General features: G+C 38.0%; 1 protein-coding gene across 2 annotated transcripts in view; it reads left to right on the top strand.

Moving 5' to 3' along the window:
* Nucleotides 1-11,561, top strand: part of LOC120525930 (voltage-dependent L-type calcium channel subunit alpha-1S-like) — an 89,712-nt gene extending 78,151 nt beyond the window's left edge. For both annotated transcript variants that reach the window (XM_039748629.1, XM_039748630.1), the window contains 9 exons: nt 817-919; nt 1,458-1,559; nt 2,347-2,474; nt 3,054-3,182; nt 4,081-4,298; nt 4,552-4,652; nt 7,232-7,338; nt 8,636-8,755; nt 9,155-11,561. In XM_039748629.1, the coding sequence (XP_039604563.1) occupies nt 817-919; nt 1,458-1,559; nt 2,347-2,474; nt 3,054-3,182; nt 4,081-4,298; nt 4,552-4,652; nt 7,232-7,338; nt 8,636-8,755; nt 9,155-9,346 (1,200 nt within the window). In that variant the 3' untranslated portion in view covers nt 9,347-11,561. The remainder of the gene's footprint in view (nt 1-816; nt 920-1,457; nt 1,560-2,346; nt 2,475-3,053; nt 3,183-4,080; nt 4,299-4,551; nt 4,653-7,231; nt 7,339-8,635; nt 8,756-9,154) is intronic.
* The last annotated feature ends 4,243 nt before the right edge of the window (nt 11,562-15,804 follow it).

Genomic DNA, 15,804 nt, shown 5'->3' with positions numbered 1-15,804 from the left:
GTTCTTCTCCTTCTTTGCTTTGGTCACATCTTTTGGTTGCAGGCAGTGCGGCAGTTTTCTCTGAGGTTTCCCACATACAATGGTTCTCATTTGCTAGTATAAAGTTTCATCTGCTGGGCAGTCGGTGATCAGTCAGCTCTAATCATCAGCTAGAAGAATGCATTGCTTTTCATATTGTCTGTCCTGCTTTACTTTAGCAAGGCTTAGACTTGTAGTACCCTTGCCTAAATCTGTTACAGACTTTGTTATGGCCACATTCCAGGCAATAGGTGACCTGCTATGGAGAAGAAGTTATGGCCAGGCTGAGAGCATATAGAGAGTGCAGAGATAATGCATGCAATGAGTTATATAAGAAGGCATGGACGTCTTGCCATTCTTTTCTTTGGAACACAACATTTTGGTTGGCAATTGGAGCAACGTTTTCTTCTTCAAGATTGCCAGTTGTTGAGTTATGGCTCTTTGTTTATTGACCAACTGTTTAAATGGTGCATCATGGCAACATATGTGGATGTCATTTGCTGTGATTGATCAGTGTTATCAGATGAGACAAAGAAAGTGCATTCCAAAGAGGGGCCCTGTGAGGAAACCTAATGCTTTAGAAGTTAGGAGGGTGTGACACCTGCCTTTTAAACAACAGACTTGTGTGCCAGAACAGACTACTGTAAATTGGGTAATTCCAGTCTTTTTGTGCTGTGCAGCAAACAATGTGTAGTATTTCTGGACTGCCGCCCCAAGGGGAACCTTGGACAAAATAAGAGTATGTACCACTGCTCTTCTGGAAACTGGAAAAAGATTTTTTTTTCTCTTTTCTAACAGCGTCTTGTCTCCATGAACATGCCTTTGAACAGCGATGGCACTGTTACTTTTAATGCTACTCTGTTTGCTTTGGTGAGGACTGCCCTAAAAATTAAAACTGAAGGTAAGCACAGCTGTGTCATAATATTTCTCCTATTGAGAAATTGTCTGTAATATTAATTTTTTTAAGCCAATAGAGATCACATATTGTAAATGTCATACAAGTACCAGGCAGTCTGATGGTACATGTTGAGCATCTTTCTTATTATTTAATCAGAACTAACCTAACTAAAGCAAACATCTTCCCTTTCACCATTAGGTACATTAATACTTTATGGTTTTACTACATGAGCTGGAACCCAAATGCAGACCAAACCAAAAGTTATATGTCAATAATATGACTCCTTTAGGAAGCAAATGTCCTAATTAATGAAGTCAGAACCATTTCAGTTTTGAAAAGAGATCTGCATATCTGTTTTGTATTTTTTGTGTATTTTCTTTGCCCGTGACGTTTGTTTAACAGTAGTGCCTGGGAAGGAGAAGTAAGTTTGATAACACTATTGCTTAAGTCAAGACATATTCCTTTACATTTAATAATTCAGCCCCCCTCTCATTTTGTATTCAATCAATATATAGGTTTAACAATATTTTTTATTATATAGGTAACTTTGAACAGTCCAATGAAGAACTGAGAGCCATCATCAAGAAAATTTGGAAGCGAACTAGCATGAAGCTGCTGGACCAGGTCATTCCCCCAATTGGAGGTTAGATTCTTTCTCAGTACAAGTACTTCTTGTATCTTTAAATTCCTAACCAAAGGAAATAGCTATGGCTTAATCTATTCTCAAACTTGCGTAATCCAAATCAAGGTTGGTAAGTTTCAAAACCTATACTGGCAGAATTGGATGCAAAGCATGCGTGTAGTGTATCAGTTGTTTATTCTTAATGAAAGAATTTATTAGTTCTTGTTAATACCGTAAAACATGACTATAAGACACACGTTGATTCTGCTAATAGATTTATAATACTCATTGTTTTTAAATAAGTGTCCATGTAAAATGAGAGTGAGATTGTTTTTACTAAAGTTTGGAGGTTAGTAAAACAGAGAAGAAACACCACCAAGGATACCACACATGGGCCCTTCAGAATGTCACAAGTCATTTTCTAACTAACCAAGTTTTTTCCTTCTCTGACACCTTGTTACACCATTGGTACAGCATGTGAAACTGAGTTTCAGCTGTACTTGTCACTGAATAGTTTTAATACTACTCTCTTAGAATAAACATCTTACTCCTTCTGTACATTTATTGTGGTCAAACAGTTCAAGTGCAGGCATAAATATCAGCAGCAATAAACAGTTTTAATGGTCAGTTGGTATACAGACACTATGGTTGGACACAAATAAAATGCCCCCACATTAAATGCTTCTTGTCCACCAAAGTCCATTTATGATATCACTCCACACTACAAAGGATACATTGCTGGTCATCTCTTCAGAATTTGCAAGACTGTTTTCTAATGTCTTAAAGAGTGCTTCCATTTTTGTTACAGATGATGAAGTGACAGTGGGCAAGTTCTATGCCACTTTCCTCATTCAGGATCACTTCCGCAAGTTTATGAAACGCCAGGAGGAGTATTATGGTTATCGGCCAACAAAGAAGAGTGCAGTTGAGATACAGGTATCTCTCTAGACGTTTCTGCATTTAGATCTTTGCTTTGTTTCTCAAATTTTGATTTTTAAACTGTGAACTTCTACTGGTTTAATCTGATACTGCATTACTGTCTGAATATGTGCTTCTTTGTGGGAAATTGCTTTAATAATGACACATTTTAACTAAACGCAAGAATAACCAAGAGCTACAGCAAAACAAGACTTCAGAGTTGGTTTCAGTCCTTTTTTCATTACATGAAAGAACTCTAACTGTTGCAATACTTGTCCAATAATTAAATCAAATGTCAGAGACTGATATTTGTATACTACCTCACATCAAATATCTGAAGCAAATTTTGGCAGTGCTGAATTTTTTTCCTATTTTTATCTACAATGTTACAGAATACATCTGCATTATCTCCATATAAGATATACAATAGGTATCATATCTCCTACTTTCACAAGTTTATTGCTTCAAACACATACAGTATGTATTTACAAGTCCAAAATATGGTTTGTCTTGCATTCCTGATTTGCATGTCATTTCTGTAGCATCAGCTGGGGACTAAGCTTATGGCATAACAGTACCTTTGGTTTTACCTCCCAGGCTGGGCTGCGCACTATTGAGGAAGAAACTGGGCCAGAGCTGCAAAGGGCCATCTCAGGTGATCTTACAGCAGAGGAGGAGTTGGAAAGAGCAATGGAAGAAGCTGGAATGGATGAGGGCATCTACCGGGTGAGAAGGGTTCAATAAATTTGAATGGACTTTATGTTCTGGACAGCTTTTGTTGTAACAGTCATTGTTATTCATAGGTTATGTTTTCTGATGTCCAAGTTATATGGTCTCACATGTGTTAATCTATAATGTTGCTTCTATAGTTGCCTTTCTGTCATTTTCTCTCTTTTTTCCCTTGGATGAGCCATATTTATTTCAAAATGCACACGTGGAGTTTCAAGACATGTGACATTGCACACATTTGATTGGCTATCTTGTCCTAATTTTGAATGACTCTGATCAAACTGTTTGATCTTTTAATTACCTCCGCATTCCTTCCTTTCTCAAGATGTAAACTAATTCTGTAATTCCTATTCCTATGGCATCTCTCCATTCCCACGTTATAAATTAATTAGAACAGGTTCTGTGGCATTTGTTCTTATATCCCATTCCCAGGTCATAACAGGAAGAATGTAGAAGAAAGAATGCTTGCAATGGCTTTAATTAAAGTCCTGTAAATTCAGTTCATCCTGGTTCATTTGAGCAAAATAGGTCAAATTTAATATAAGCAGTCTGCAGTTAAAAAATTGACGATTTTCCACTCTGGGACACTGGTATCTCTAAATTGGCTCTGTATGAGTGACTGTGTGTGTGTGTGTGTGTGTGCTTGCGTGTGTGTGTGTATGTATGTGTGTGTATGTGTGTGTTTGTGTGCTTGTGTGACCTGTGATGGACTGGTTCCTACGTTGCGCCCAATTCTGACATGATAGTCTCCAGCCTAGGCAATGAATGGATATATGTTTTGTTTTTCTAAAAAAAACTTTTTGCTTTTCCTCTAACAATATGGATTTAGAGTTGGCTTACAGTTTTTTGTTAACCAAACGGAAAATGTTTCCTAAATGTTTACTCTTGCTTCCAGAGGTCAGGTGGTTTGTTTGGCAACCATATTGATCATTTCCCAATGGAAAGAAGCAGTCCGATGCCATCTCATGTCACCAGTCAACGTCCACTGCAGTTTGCAGACACCAGAAATGAAGATATCGAGTCCCCTCCAGATTCTGCTTTTCTTCACAATGAGATTGAGTTTTTCCCTCTTCAGGATAATGTCAAGAATACCAACAACAATGCAGTAGACAGGTAAACCAACCACGTACCTCACATACTCCTTAAAGATTTGCTGTAGCTGTTACACTGCAGTTTGAATAAGTTGAAATAATTAGTCCTTTTTTTCCAAACCCATGTTTTACACATGCGTTACATTCATATAAACAGTTTATGCTTAAAAAAAGTGGCCTAAACAACATATTAGTAATAAGTACAAATTGCTTCTCTACCCTTTACTTTTTCCTCATGTCTAACCTTTTCTGCATAACTTGCTGCTCATTTTAAGGTTTGACTATCAGAGTGAGACCGCTAGAGAGCAATCCATAGCTACTATTGATGAGCTCATCAACTGTAGTCCTCCTCAAATGAAGAAAAGCAATAAGCCTGGTGAGTAAAGAATGACTTCTAGCCTGCATGGCTGGGATGTGCATCTTTTATTAGTTACTTTACTTACTTGTGTTTGTGTAACGTCTTCCCCATTCCCACAAGTACACAGCACAGTCCCAAGCACAATACAACACTTTTGTTTCTCCTTTTCTCTTTCTTTCTCCTTCACTTTCCCTCCGGCAAACTTCGTCTTCCTCCTCTCGACTCAAGCTCTCGGTAAATTGCTCCAGGTGCTTGATGACCAATATCCGGCAGCACTTCCGTGTGTGGCGGAAGAGCTGTTCTGTAGGGCTCAGCAGCAGCTAAAGCACCCCCTGGCAGCCCCCATGGATCCCATCAAGGCTGCACCAAACTCCAACTCCCATGAAGCCCTGCGGGAGTCCTAGGCACCGCTGCAACCCATTGGGGCTGCCATCTAGCGTTTGGGGGAGGTACTGTGCTGGCCAGGCTTGCTCCCCTGGTCCATACGAGAGATAGGCGTCCCAGCTGGGCAAGGGCCCCAGCTGTCCACCACAGGAGAAAGTTATAATTTATGGGTGTACAAATACATTTTTGAAAATCTAATGCTTTAAAATATTAATTAAAAAGGCAAACTGTAAATGTGGCCAGTTACTCTGTAATATTAAGAACATAAGAAGATTTTTGTCAGGAACAAAACAATGAACCCAACTTGTCAATCTTTATTCAGCTGACTGTATATTAATATCTGTCTTTTATTAAAATGTTGTCAGTGTTAATGCTTATCAAAATACACTGATCAGCCACAACATTAAAAACACTGACAGGTGAAATTAATAACATTGATTATCTTGTTACAATGGCACTTGTCAAGGGGTGTGATATATTAGGCAACACGTGAACATTCATTTCTTGAAGGTGATATGTTGGAAGCTGGAAACATGGGCAAGTGTGAGGATCTGAGCGACTTTGACAAGGGCCAGATTGTGATGGCTAGACGACTGGGTTACAGCTTCTCCAAAACAAAAGGTCTTGTTCAGTGTTCCCAGTATGCAGTAGTTAGTACCTACCAAATGTGGTCTAAGGATGGTCAATCGGTTAACCAGTTACAGTGTCATATGCACCTAAGGCTCATTGAAGCATGTGGGAGGCAAAAGCTAGCCCATCTGGTCTGGTCCCACAGAAGCTACTGTAAAAAATATTGCTGATAAACCTAATGCTGGCCATGAGGGAAAGATGTCAGAAAACACATTGCATTGCAGCTTGCCTGTCCATCACTAAAAGTGCCTACAATCTGCAGATGAGCTTCAGAACTGGACCATGGAGCATTAGAAGAGGTTGGCCTGGTCTGATGAATCACATTTTTTTTTAGATCATGCAGAAAGGCAGCTGCGTGTGTGTCATTCACCTGAGGAAGAGATAGCAACTGGTTATGTTATGGGATGAAGAAGGCAGTGTAATGCTCTGGGAAATGCTCTGCTGAGAAATCTTAGGTCCTGGCATTCATGTGGATGTTACTTTGACACGTACCACGTACCTAAAGATTGTTACAAATCACTTACTCCCCTTCATAGCAGTGGTATTCCCTGATGGCCTCTTTAAGTATTATAATGCACCTGGCCATACTATAAAAATTTTTCAGGAACGGTCTGAGAAATACAGCAATGAGTTCCAAATTCAGCAGATCTCAATCGAACATTTATGGAACATGCTGGAAAAACGAGTCCAATCAATGGAGGCAGAGTCATACTGTATATGTGTGTGTTCAAGAAATAGTTTATCTGCATTGCTACATGTTTACTGAATAGTATCCTCAAGCTGATTGTAAATTACTTAATGGTCAGTTTCTGTGTAATTTAAACACTTCAATAGCTGCAAATACATTTTTTACAAAGTCAGTTTTATTGTGCTGGTATATTAATCATACATTTTGCTGTTTAAAGCATACAATTGAATTGAGTTCACAGAAAGCAAACCACTCTGATACAAAAATTTGCACTAAACTGCTAGTATGTGGCCATTTTCTTTGGTGGTGAAATTTGTACTTTAATAGTTCAGCTATGCGATCCTCACTCCCAGCTCTCTTTGGCTTATTTGTATTTAGAAGGCACACTTTCACATGCCTATGGAATGTGTCGGGAAGTTCTGAGCACTCATAAGTATGCAGACATATATTTGTAGATATACTGTACATGCCTGCCTTTTTTTAAAGTTGTAAGTTCATAATAACCAGTTTTATGCTATGTACCAATTCACTTAGTAAGATTTAAGTTTAAGAAAAAGTGTACTGAACTTCTTAAAGATGATTTAAACTGGTTTAATGCTTAAACTAGTCTATGTAAAGATTGGTCTATTATATATACTGTTTTGAGTTTTACAGTTATTGCTCAGAATACTGCACACATTTACTGTACTGATAAACTTGAATTAATGATTACAATATTACAATTTTGTAAATATACTGTATATTATGTTTTTCCATACTTTCCATAATCGTATATGCTACACTAAATTATTACAGCTGGCAACATTCTGGACTTGACAATGGAAGTGTTCTATATACAAATACATTGAATTTAATTATTTTGAATTGCATCAACAAATGTGATTTTGCTTTTTAGTTAGAAGCCTCTCTTTTCATTTAAACTACCTGAAGCACTGCCTAAATCAGCAGAGAGAGGATGATAACCTGTTTTCTGAAATTTCAGTCCAGAATCTACATCGCCAGGTAAGATTTTAAACATATGTCACTTGAAATTAGAAACATACGAAATGCGACTAGCTTAGTTGATGTATACTGTAAGTCAGTTAGCAACATTGCACATTTGAGAGAAAAAAGCAGAGAAATATGTGCAAGAATATTATTTGTGCACTTTTAACATTGTGTATGCTGTAATGTACAGTATATATATTTAACTAGTGAAACTCACAGACGTTCAGTCCTAAAATGAACATAGTTCATATAGAGCAACCCTGCGGTGGACTGGCCTCCTGCCTGGGATTTGTTTCCTGCCTTGCAGACCCCTGTGACCCTGTAGTTAGGATATTGCGGGTTGGATAATGGATACAGAGCAAGCTGAGCATTTCCATGTTGGCAACACTTGCTTTTGTTTACATCACTAAAAAATATAGCTTTACAGTGATCATGCTGGTAATCTAACTTTCCTAAGTAGTGCTCTTCAAGCAAACATTGATCTAAGAATGTAAAAGCACTGCTTGCATATGTTGGTTAATTTTGAGTATTTGGTGATCAACCTTTTCTATTTTGGCAACACATAGTTTTACTTCCAACATTTATTTATGATCTTCAAAGAAACATCAATGCAAGATTGTAAAAGCATTGTTTTGATATGGTCAGAATTTCAACCATTTGATGATATACTCGATTGCTGCTTACATTTCTGTACATAAAAAACAAATTAATGCTAAGCAGGTTGTTTTAAGATGGTAAATTAAGGAGCCTTCCATCTAAGTGTAGATAAAAACAGCAGTAAACTCTCCAACAATTGCTTGCACATGTACAAACTCACACTTCCTTCTGGATACTGATCATATATGTGAGGTCTGCATGTATTTCTCCATTTTTGTTGTTCTTGCATTCTGTATCCCACACTTGATGTTCAGCAGAAGGAGCTGAACCTGTTCTTCCTATTATGGTGTTCTTCCTAACATCATTGACCTCTACTATTTCCTTGATGCTCAGCAGTAATCGCCAGGGTTCTTTTTCTTTCCCACATGTCACTTCATTTGCTAATCATTTTGCTGTAAAAAAACCCTCAAGCAGAAGTCACTTTCAAAGGTTGATGCCTCCTCTGATTTTTTGTATATTCAGCATGTAGGCGTCATTACCTGTAGATCAAGTCTAAGAACAAGACAGACGGGCACACCTTAGCATTTTATAAATACAAGTTCTCGATATTTTCATTTACTGCATGCTTCCCATACAAAGTTCCTTGTAATTATTTAGTTGCCATAGTTATTTTATAATCATCTTTGTTCATCACAAATCTTCCAATTTGTTACAGGATGACAGAAGTTCAGTGAGGTGCAGCAGCACTTCTCTCCCAACTGACTGGCTGTATCAAGGTTCCCAGTTCACAATGAGAGGCACCCCAGTGCTGGCTACTGACCAGCTCATTCAAGAGGTTAGATCTCCTCTGTTTATCTGCTAATCATAATAATAATTCTTTACATTTATATAATGCTTTTCTCATTTGTCAAAGCACTCTCCACGCAGGGAGGACCCGAGAAGAAAACCCACAATCTCTTTACTCAAAAGAAGCGGCTAAATAGATTCAATAGTTTTATTACATTTTTTTATAGTCTGAGGGACTTGTGATTGGATTGAGCGTCAGAGGTTTTTGCAGACAGACATCACAAGCTGTGATGCTGATTTTACACTGTAGTTGACTGAAGATATGCAAGTGGAATCATTTTATAGAAGAAATGTTTGGATTAAGTGATATCCTAAAGAGGGCAGAACCATTTCAAGTTTGTTTTTCTTATGTAGGCCTTACTTCTCTTCACCTTTCATGTCTCCATAGGTGCTGATTGATGGTGGACTAGCAGCATTAGCGAATGATGCAAAGTTTATAGCTGTCACAAAGCAGGAAATGGCAGATGCAATTCAAATCGACTTGTCAGAAATGGAGGGTGCTGCAATGGTTCTCTTGAATGGGCGAAGAGGTCATGTGGTCCATCCTAACTCCGATGAATCAATGAACACTCAGTTGTAACCCTGAATGAAAAGCCGTTAATGCCTTGATGACACACAATGTCTGCCTGGATGGTGGTACTTCAGGCTAACTGTGTACTTGGACGTACCAGGTTGAACTGACATGACTTCACGCTCTAAAGGGAGTAGCCTGCTACTGAACAGAGCGCTCCCAGTGTGGTGGATTGACAGCTGTCCACGAGCAGGGTATCATCAGTGTGGAACACCAAAGCTCATACACTAGTTTCACAATTCAATAAAAAGTAGAGCGTTAACAAAAAATACAAAAGTTTTTGGACATTTTTTAGGTTGAAAACAAAAGTATTTATGTATATTTTCAGATCACTACCTTTGCAGATTAGAGGGTTTAAACCAAGAAAGCAAAAAATACAAAATTTATAAATAATAAATTTCACTTTGGTTCTTAAACTGTGAGACTTTACTGTCATATGAGTATTCTGCTCAATGTTGGGCCTCTTGGTTCATTGTGGTAACTGAGGCCTGTTTTTATATGTTCTGAAAGATACATTCATTTCACTTTCACAGACTTTACAAAAAGAAGAGATTACTCACACTACTTAAAACTGGTTTCTTATGTAAACCTATTGCAACAACATGATTTTTTATTTATTTTTATTTCTTCTAATAGACAGTGAGGATGTTGATACAACTGGATTACTCAGTTATACATTGAGTGGATGTTCTGGAGCCCTCTCGTTTACAGTACTACAGGTGCAAGAAGAAGCACAAGGTACACGTCAGCCAGAGCTTCAGAGGGAATGGTATTAGTCTTATTCAGAAGTCACATGTTTTTTAAAGGCATGCTTCATTGTCACAGTAAAGTCTACTGTTGGTGATGATGCTCACTATGTGCCTGTAAATTATTTGAAATGTTGACTATCTGTAACAGCGCAGTAATTAAAAGCTATTGAATGACCTATTGCTACATCATTTTGTTTGGCCAGCAGGATCAAAATGCATCCATTGAAATCAGTCTAACTAGTTTAAATGGAATTTTGGAGTAATACCAAAATTTCCAATAGTTCTGCCTTAACAGGGTCAGACAATGTACTATTCTCAGTGTGATCTTTCTTTTCTGAGCTAGACCTTAAAAGGTAGAATACAAATTCCACACGTGATGTCAGACAGTGTTTTTACATTTAGCAGGAAGACATCAGATGAGCTTTTATGTGGTTAATGTGGCTTCAGGCAGTGAGGGAATGAGGTGTACTGCCTCAGACTGGTTGAGAAAGACAACCAACTGATTTCTTTACTACAGTATATATAAATATATATATACAGTATATTAAAATATAGTATTGTTATTTCAGGGCTTTCACGTGCCATTTCTGTGTTGTTATACACATTGAAGACATGACAGTGTTTGATACTATAGCGGATGATTTGGCTTGGATTGCAGAGACATTTATTTGAAGTAAATGCATATGCTTACTGCTTCTAGATACTCATTGAAATAAGCCTAGAGGCTTTTTTAACCTTCTGACTATAACAATTTGAAACATACATGATGAGTGCTAATAAATGTTCATTTACGTGTTTACTATTTTTATCACTTAAGTGCTTGGGCTGCAACATTTCTTTTTGGCCCTACTACAGTTACAAGGATGATGTGCTATCCAACTATACCCTCACGTTTTTAGCACAGGGCAATGGGGAAGCAGAGTCTATCCGAACAGCATCAACCCCAAACCTGAAATGGACCCCAGTCCATCACACTGTCCTACACAAACTAATGATGGGCTAATTTAACTTGTATGCCTTTTGATATGAAACAGGAGACACAGGGGTAATGTGCAATTCGAGCCAGAAAGTGAATGGGCAGGGAACTGAAACGACTTCACTGGGGATAGAAGGAAACAACGGTAAATGATCGAAGCTGCTGCACCTTTAATTCAGCAATAACAGTGGTGACTATAGTCCTAAACATCACTTGAACGTTGCATGTAATAAAGACCTGCACCATTTTTTGAAGTTTTATAATCCTTCTATGATAAATAGCAAACAGCACATTGACAGAGGGTCCCTGAAAGCAGAAATTGAATGGCTTTTTAAAATTAATCTGCTTGTCAACGTTGATGAAGACTGTTCAACCAAGACTTTTTAAGCCACTGTCATGGTGCTGAAGTAACACATTTTAAAATAACTTATAAAAAAGATTCTGATTAATAAGGGAGATGTCATGTGTCCAGAAATAAAATATTTTATGGAGATAAACATTAAGGCTACAACTTGTGAAATACTTTTACTTGAACTTGGTACTTATTCATATTTTGATCGACTCACAAACCACCCCAAGGCTACTATGGACAATCTACAAGGGTGCCTAGGAATACTCCTGCAAAGTGCCTCAGAATGAAATATTTGTTTGAATATATTCAGTTTAACTGTGAAGTGTATGGACTGATTTTTTTCCCTTTACTCAGATGAAAACATAATTGATCAGAGAGGAGCACATTGTTTGCCTCTCCTCATCAAACTCATCTTCTTTGCCATCTCACTCGCTGTTCACTCATTAATGCTTTTTTGCTCAGTTGCTGTCAGCTTGTGCTGCTTGTGTTTTGCTGTTTGAATTGGTGCCTGCCATCAACTTCATTTTGATAGAGTGAACCTTTTTTAGTAATGCCAATAAAAAGAAAGCTTAAAGGTTAAATGGTTAAGAAATGCTTGTCATTCTTATTTTCAATACCTCAGAGCCTCATACACCTCTGTTAAATAGATAAAAGTGAGTAACTTTGTAAAGTTTACAACTAAAACTATGTGCTACCATGCATTCTGAAAGCAGCTTCTGTAGGATCACTAGCACATACACAAGAGATATAATACTGTATATATTCAGTGGGGAAAAAAACACTTTTTAAGGATGTGTAGCTAACAGTAGATTGTGCATTTGCTTTATACATAATGTGAAGCTTTTGACCGGAAAGGGCAGGGGTACTCAACTCCAGTCCTGGACGTCTGCAGTGGCTGTAAGTTTTTGCTTTAACCAAATTTTGATTTAGAAATCATGTATTTACTACTAAAGCAGTATGGTTTTTGGCTTCGTATTTGTTATGATTCTGAACCCTTTGATAGCTAGATGTATCTGAACACTAGATACGGAATCACTTGACAAACTCCAAACCATATAAACACAGTTTATGAAGAAATCTGCACTTGTAACCCAAGAGCATCTTCAGGTATCAATGTGAGTAAGCATGCACCAGGGCTCAGCATCCTTTATTTAGTTGAAAGAAGCAATAGAACTAAATACTTCATGGGCAATAACGTGAGAAAAGGTCCTGGAAGACAGGCAGGAGGGGTCATAGATAGATAGATAGATGGATGGATAGATGGATGGATGGATAGATCTTGGGATTAATAAAGTATCTATCTATCTATCTATCTATCTATCTATCTATCTATCTATCTATCTATCTAGATAGACGGATCTTGGGATTAATAAAGTAACTATCTATCTATCTATCTAGATAGATATATGGATACTTTATTAATCCCAAGAACTATCCATCCATCCATCCATCTATCTATCTATTATATAGTTCTATCTATCTATGACCCCTCCTGCCTGTCTTCCAGGACCTTTTCTCACGTTATTGCCCATGAAGTATTTAGTTCTATTGCTTCTTTCAACTAAATAAAGGATGCTGAGCCCTGGTGCATGCTTACTCACATTGATACCTGAAGATGCTCTTGGGTTACAAGTGCAGATTTCTTGGATGGATGGATGGATAGATCTTGGGATTAATAAAGTATCCATCTATCTATCTATCATAGATAGATATATGGCTACTTTATTAATCCCAAGATCCATCTATCCATCCATCTATCCATATATCTATAAATACTGTAGATAGATAGATAGATAGATTTATTATTGCCTATTTTAGTTTTAAACTACTGCATTAAGGTTTTAATTGTTGCCTGCTTTCTTATCCAGCTGCCAGTTAATAATAAGGTGCAAATGACAAAGGAGCTACCAGCTAAGAGGTATATGCATTAGTACAATGTTTTGAGATGAATGAGAGAGATGGGAAGGACCAAGAGGTACAAATGTATTCTGGACCACAATACATTACTAATAATGTTCTCAAAAAGCAAAAAATCTACACCATGAGAAAGATTTGTCTTGGAAGAATGAAAGCACTAACAAGCAATATACTTGAATTCTAAGTTTCATTATCTGCTATTCCTGGCTTCTAATTACATCACCAATTAGAATGAAACCCAGCAGCTACTGCAGACCTCCAGGACTGGAGTCGAGTAGAGAGTAAACCTACATGGACTTAATATGGCCACCTGCAACCCAAAATCTTTACAGGCGTTTAGCTGGCATAAGGTGACAATTTTCCCACCAAGTCCTTCATATGACACGGGCTGACCGCACTGGTCTATACGAATGCATGTGTTGTAATGTGGCCCTCGACCCATTAATACATTTCTAGGCATGCATGTGACACAAAGTGATTTCTGTTACAATAAATGCACGCATTACTGCATTTTTGTGAAGCTAGGTGTCAGCATATTATTTGAAGTGAAATACTCCTTATATGTGTAACTTTTATCATTTTTTTTCATAATTTTTGGCACGAGACTCATACGACAGTGAATGCTCACTTTTTAGAATGTCAGAAGGGGCTACAATTGATTTGCATGATGTCTGCCCCCCCGTTGAGATGATGATTCCCACAGTGAAATAGTTTGGCTTGAGCCCCATTGTATCATTTCTTTATCATTCATAGGCCACTTGCATGCTGCCCTATCATCAGAATTGTCAAGCCACTGCAACATTTTTTCTGTCTTGTTAGTCTCTGGACACCATCCGTAGACTCCATATTCAGCCTCATGCAACAAATCAAAAATTCCTAATCCCAGATATTCCTTCAGTCAGCCCCAATTTTGTCTTCCATTTTGTGAGGCCTTGAAGTCAGAATAACAGAGGGACTTCTGCGCCCTGGTGATTCTACATTGACGTTATCACCTCACAGGGCAGAGCTCTACCATAACGGGTGCTTCATTTATTTATTAAAAAGGAGTTGTGTTGATTTCCTTAATTGACATGGAATACAACACTGAAGTATTTTTTGTTCTTTAAGCATAACATGATATTTTCAAGTTGCTTAGTCCAATTCAGGGATGAAGTGCTCCAAGGACTTGACCAGCAGCACTGGGTGCAAAGAATGAAGTAGCCCTGTGCAGAATGCCATTCCATTGCAGGGTCCACTTACACTGAGTCAATCTGGTGCCACTAGCGAGGAATCACTCAGGTTCAGACCCCTATCTGTTTCTCATTCTTACATGAAGACCTTAACTGTGAACCTGGGGCCTCCGAGTCAGAGCATCAACATATCCATGCAGCTCTGCTAAAGGTAACTTCTCTTGCTCAGCTGAGTAAGTGGGCCACTTGATGTCTACACTCTGAGAAGATAAGCAGTGGGCTCTGAGTCCCCTTCTCAAAGTGGTCCTGCTCTCACTTCCCATTATCAGAAAATCTATTCTGCATTTCCAATTTGTAGACAAGGGAAGATTGCTCCAACTTCACAGAAACTGTGACCGACATGGGACTCAACCTTAGTTTGCTAGATAATGAGACAGCAGTGACATCCATCTGTCATCCTCCTTTATACAGACTTCTAAAAATGCATTTTACATTATTACATCCATTAACCCATTTCATGGGCAATCACTGTCTATCCTAACATCACTGATTATAAACCACCCTTGAATGGGGGGCAGGCAGCCACAGATTACTGTAATAGCATTTCAGAAGTAGAATTCATTATTAGACAAGGGGGAATTTACTGAAGTTTGAAACTTCCTTTTTCTTCTACAAGAAGTTATTTTTAATGGGGTCAGTAATGCTGCCTTCAGTAATATGCCTTTAATAGAACCTATGACTAAATGTTTTTGGCTGTCTGTCTTCTTCATATTTCATACCACTTCTCTTAAAGAGAAGGATAGCACAAGCACCTGGGCTCATATATACTGTAGAAAGTGGAAAGAATGAGCAGCACATTTTACAAACATTTGGGGATGTAAAGTGTAAGTGCCATTTGAAAGCACTGCACTGTGTTAGGAGCTGAGCTGAGAAGTGGCTGGTGCTGCCTTGAAACAAGAAGGTCCAAGAAAGATGCAATGGCGGAGACAGAGACTGCAGCGCGGATGAAATCAGATGGTAGATTAAGGACAACAAGAGATACCAAACTAAAAAAGAAGAGAATTTACCTTTGGAATTGAACGCTGATTTGGTTGCTCTTCATTTGCAACAGATGGCACATAAAAAAAAAAATTGAAAATAGCCAGATGGGATATCCAGCAAATAGCAACTGATCACACCAGTAAATCTAGTGGATTGGTTAAACTGAGCTAGAAAGATGCAGAAAAAGAGAATCATGATAATAAAGCATTGGTTGTGCGCAAGTTTAACGCAGACAACATTAAAAGGGCTTAAGATAGAAGATA

Source organism: Polypterus senegalus, chromosome 3 (genome assembly GCF_016835505.1).
Source record: "Polypterus senegalus isolate Bchr_013 chromosome 3, ASM1683550v1, whole genome shotgun sequence".
Taxonomy (NCBI): Eukaryota; Metazoa; Chordata; class Cladistia; order Polypteriformes; family Polypteridae; genus Polypterus; species Polypterus senegalus.
Note: the sequence above shows the minus strand (reverse complement) of the source record. Positions and strands in the feature narration are given on the sequence as shown.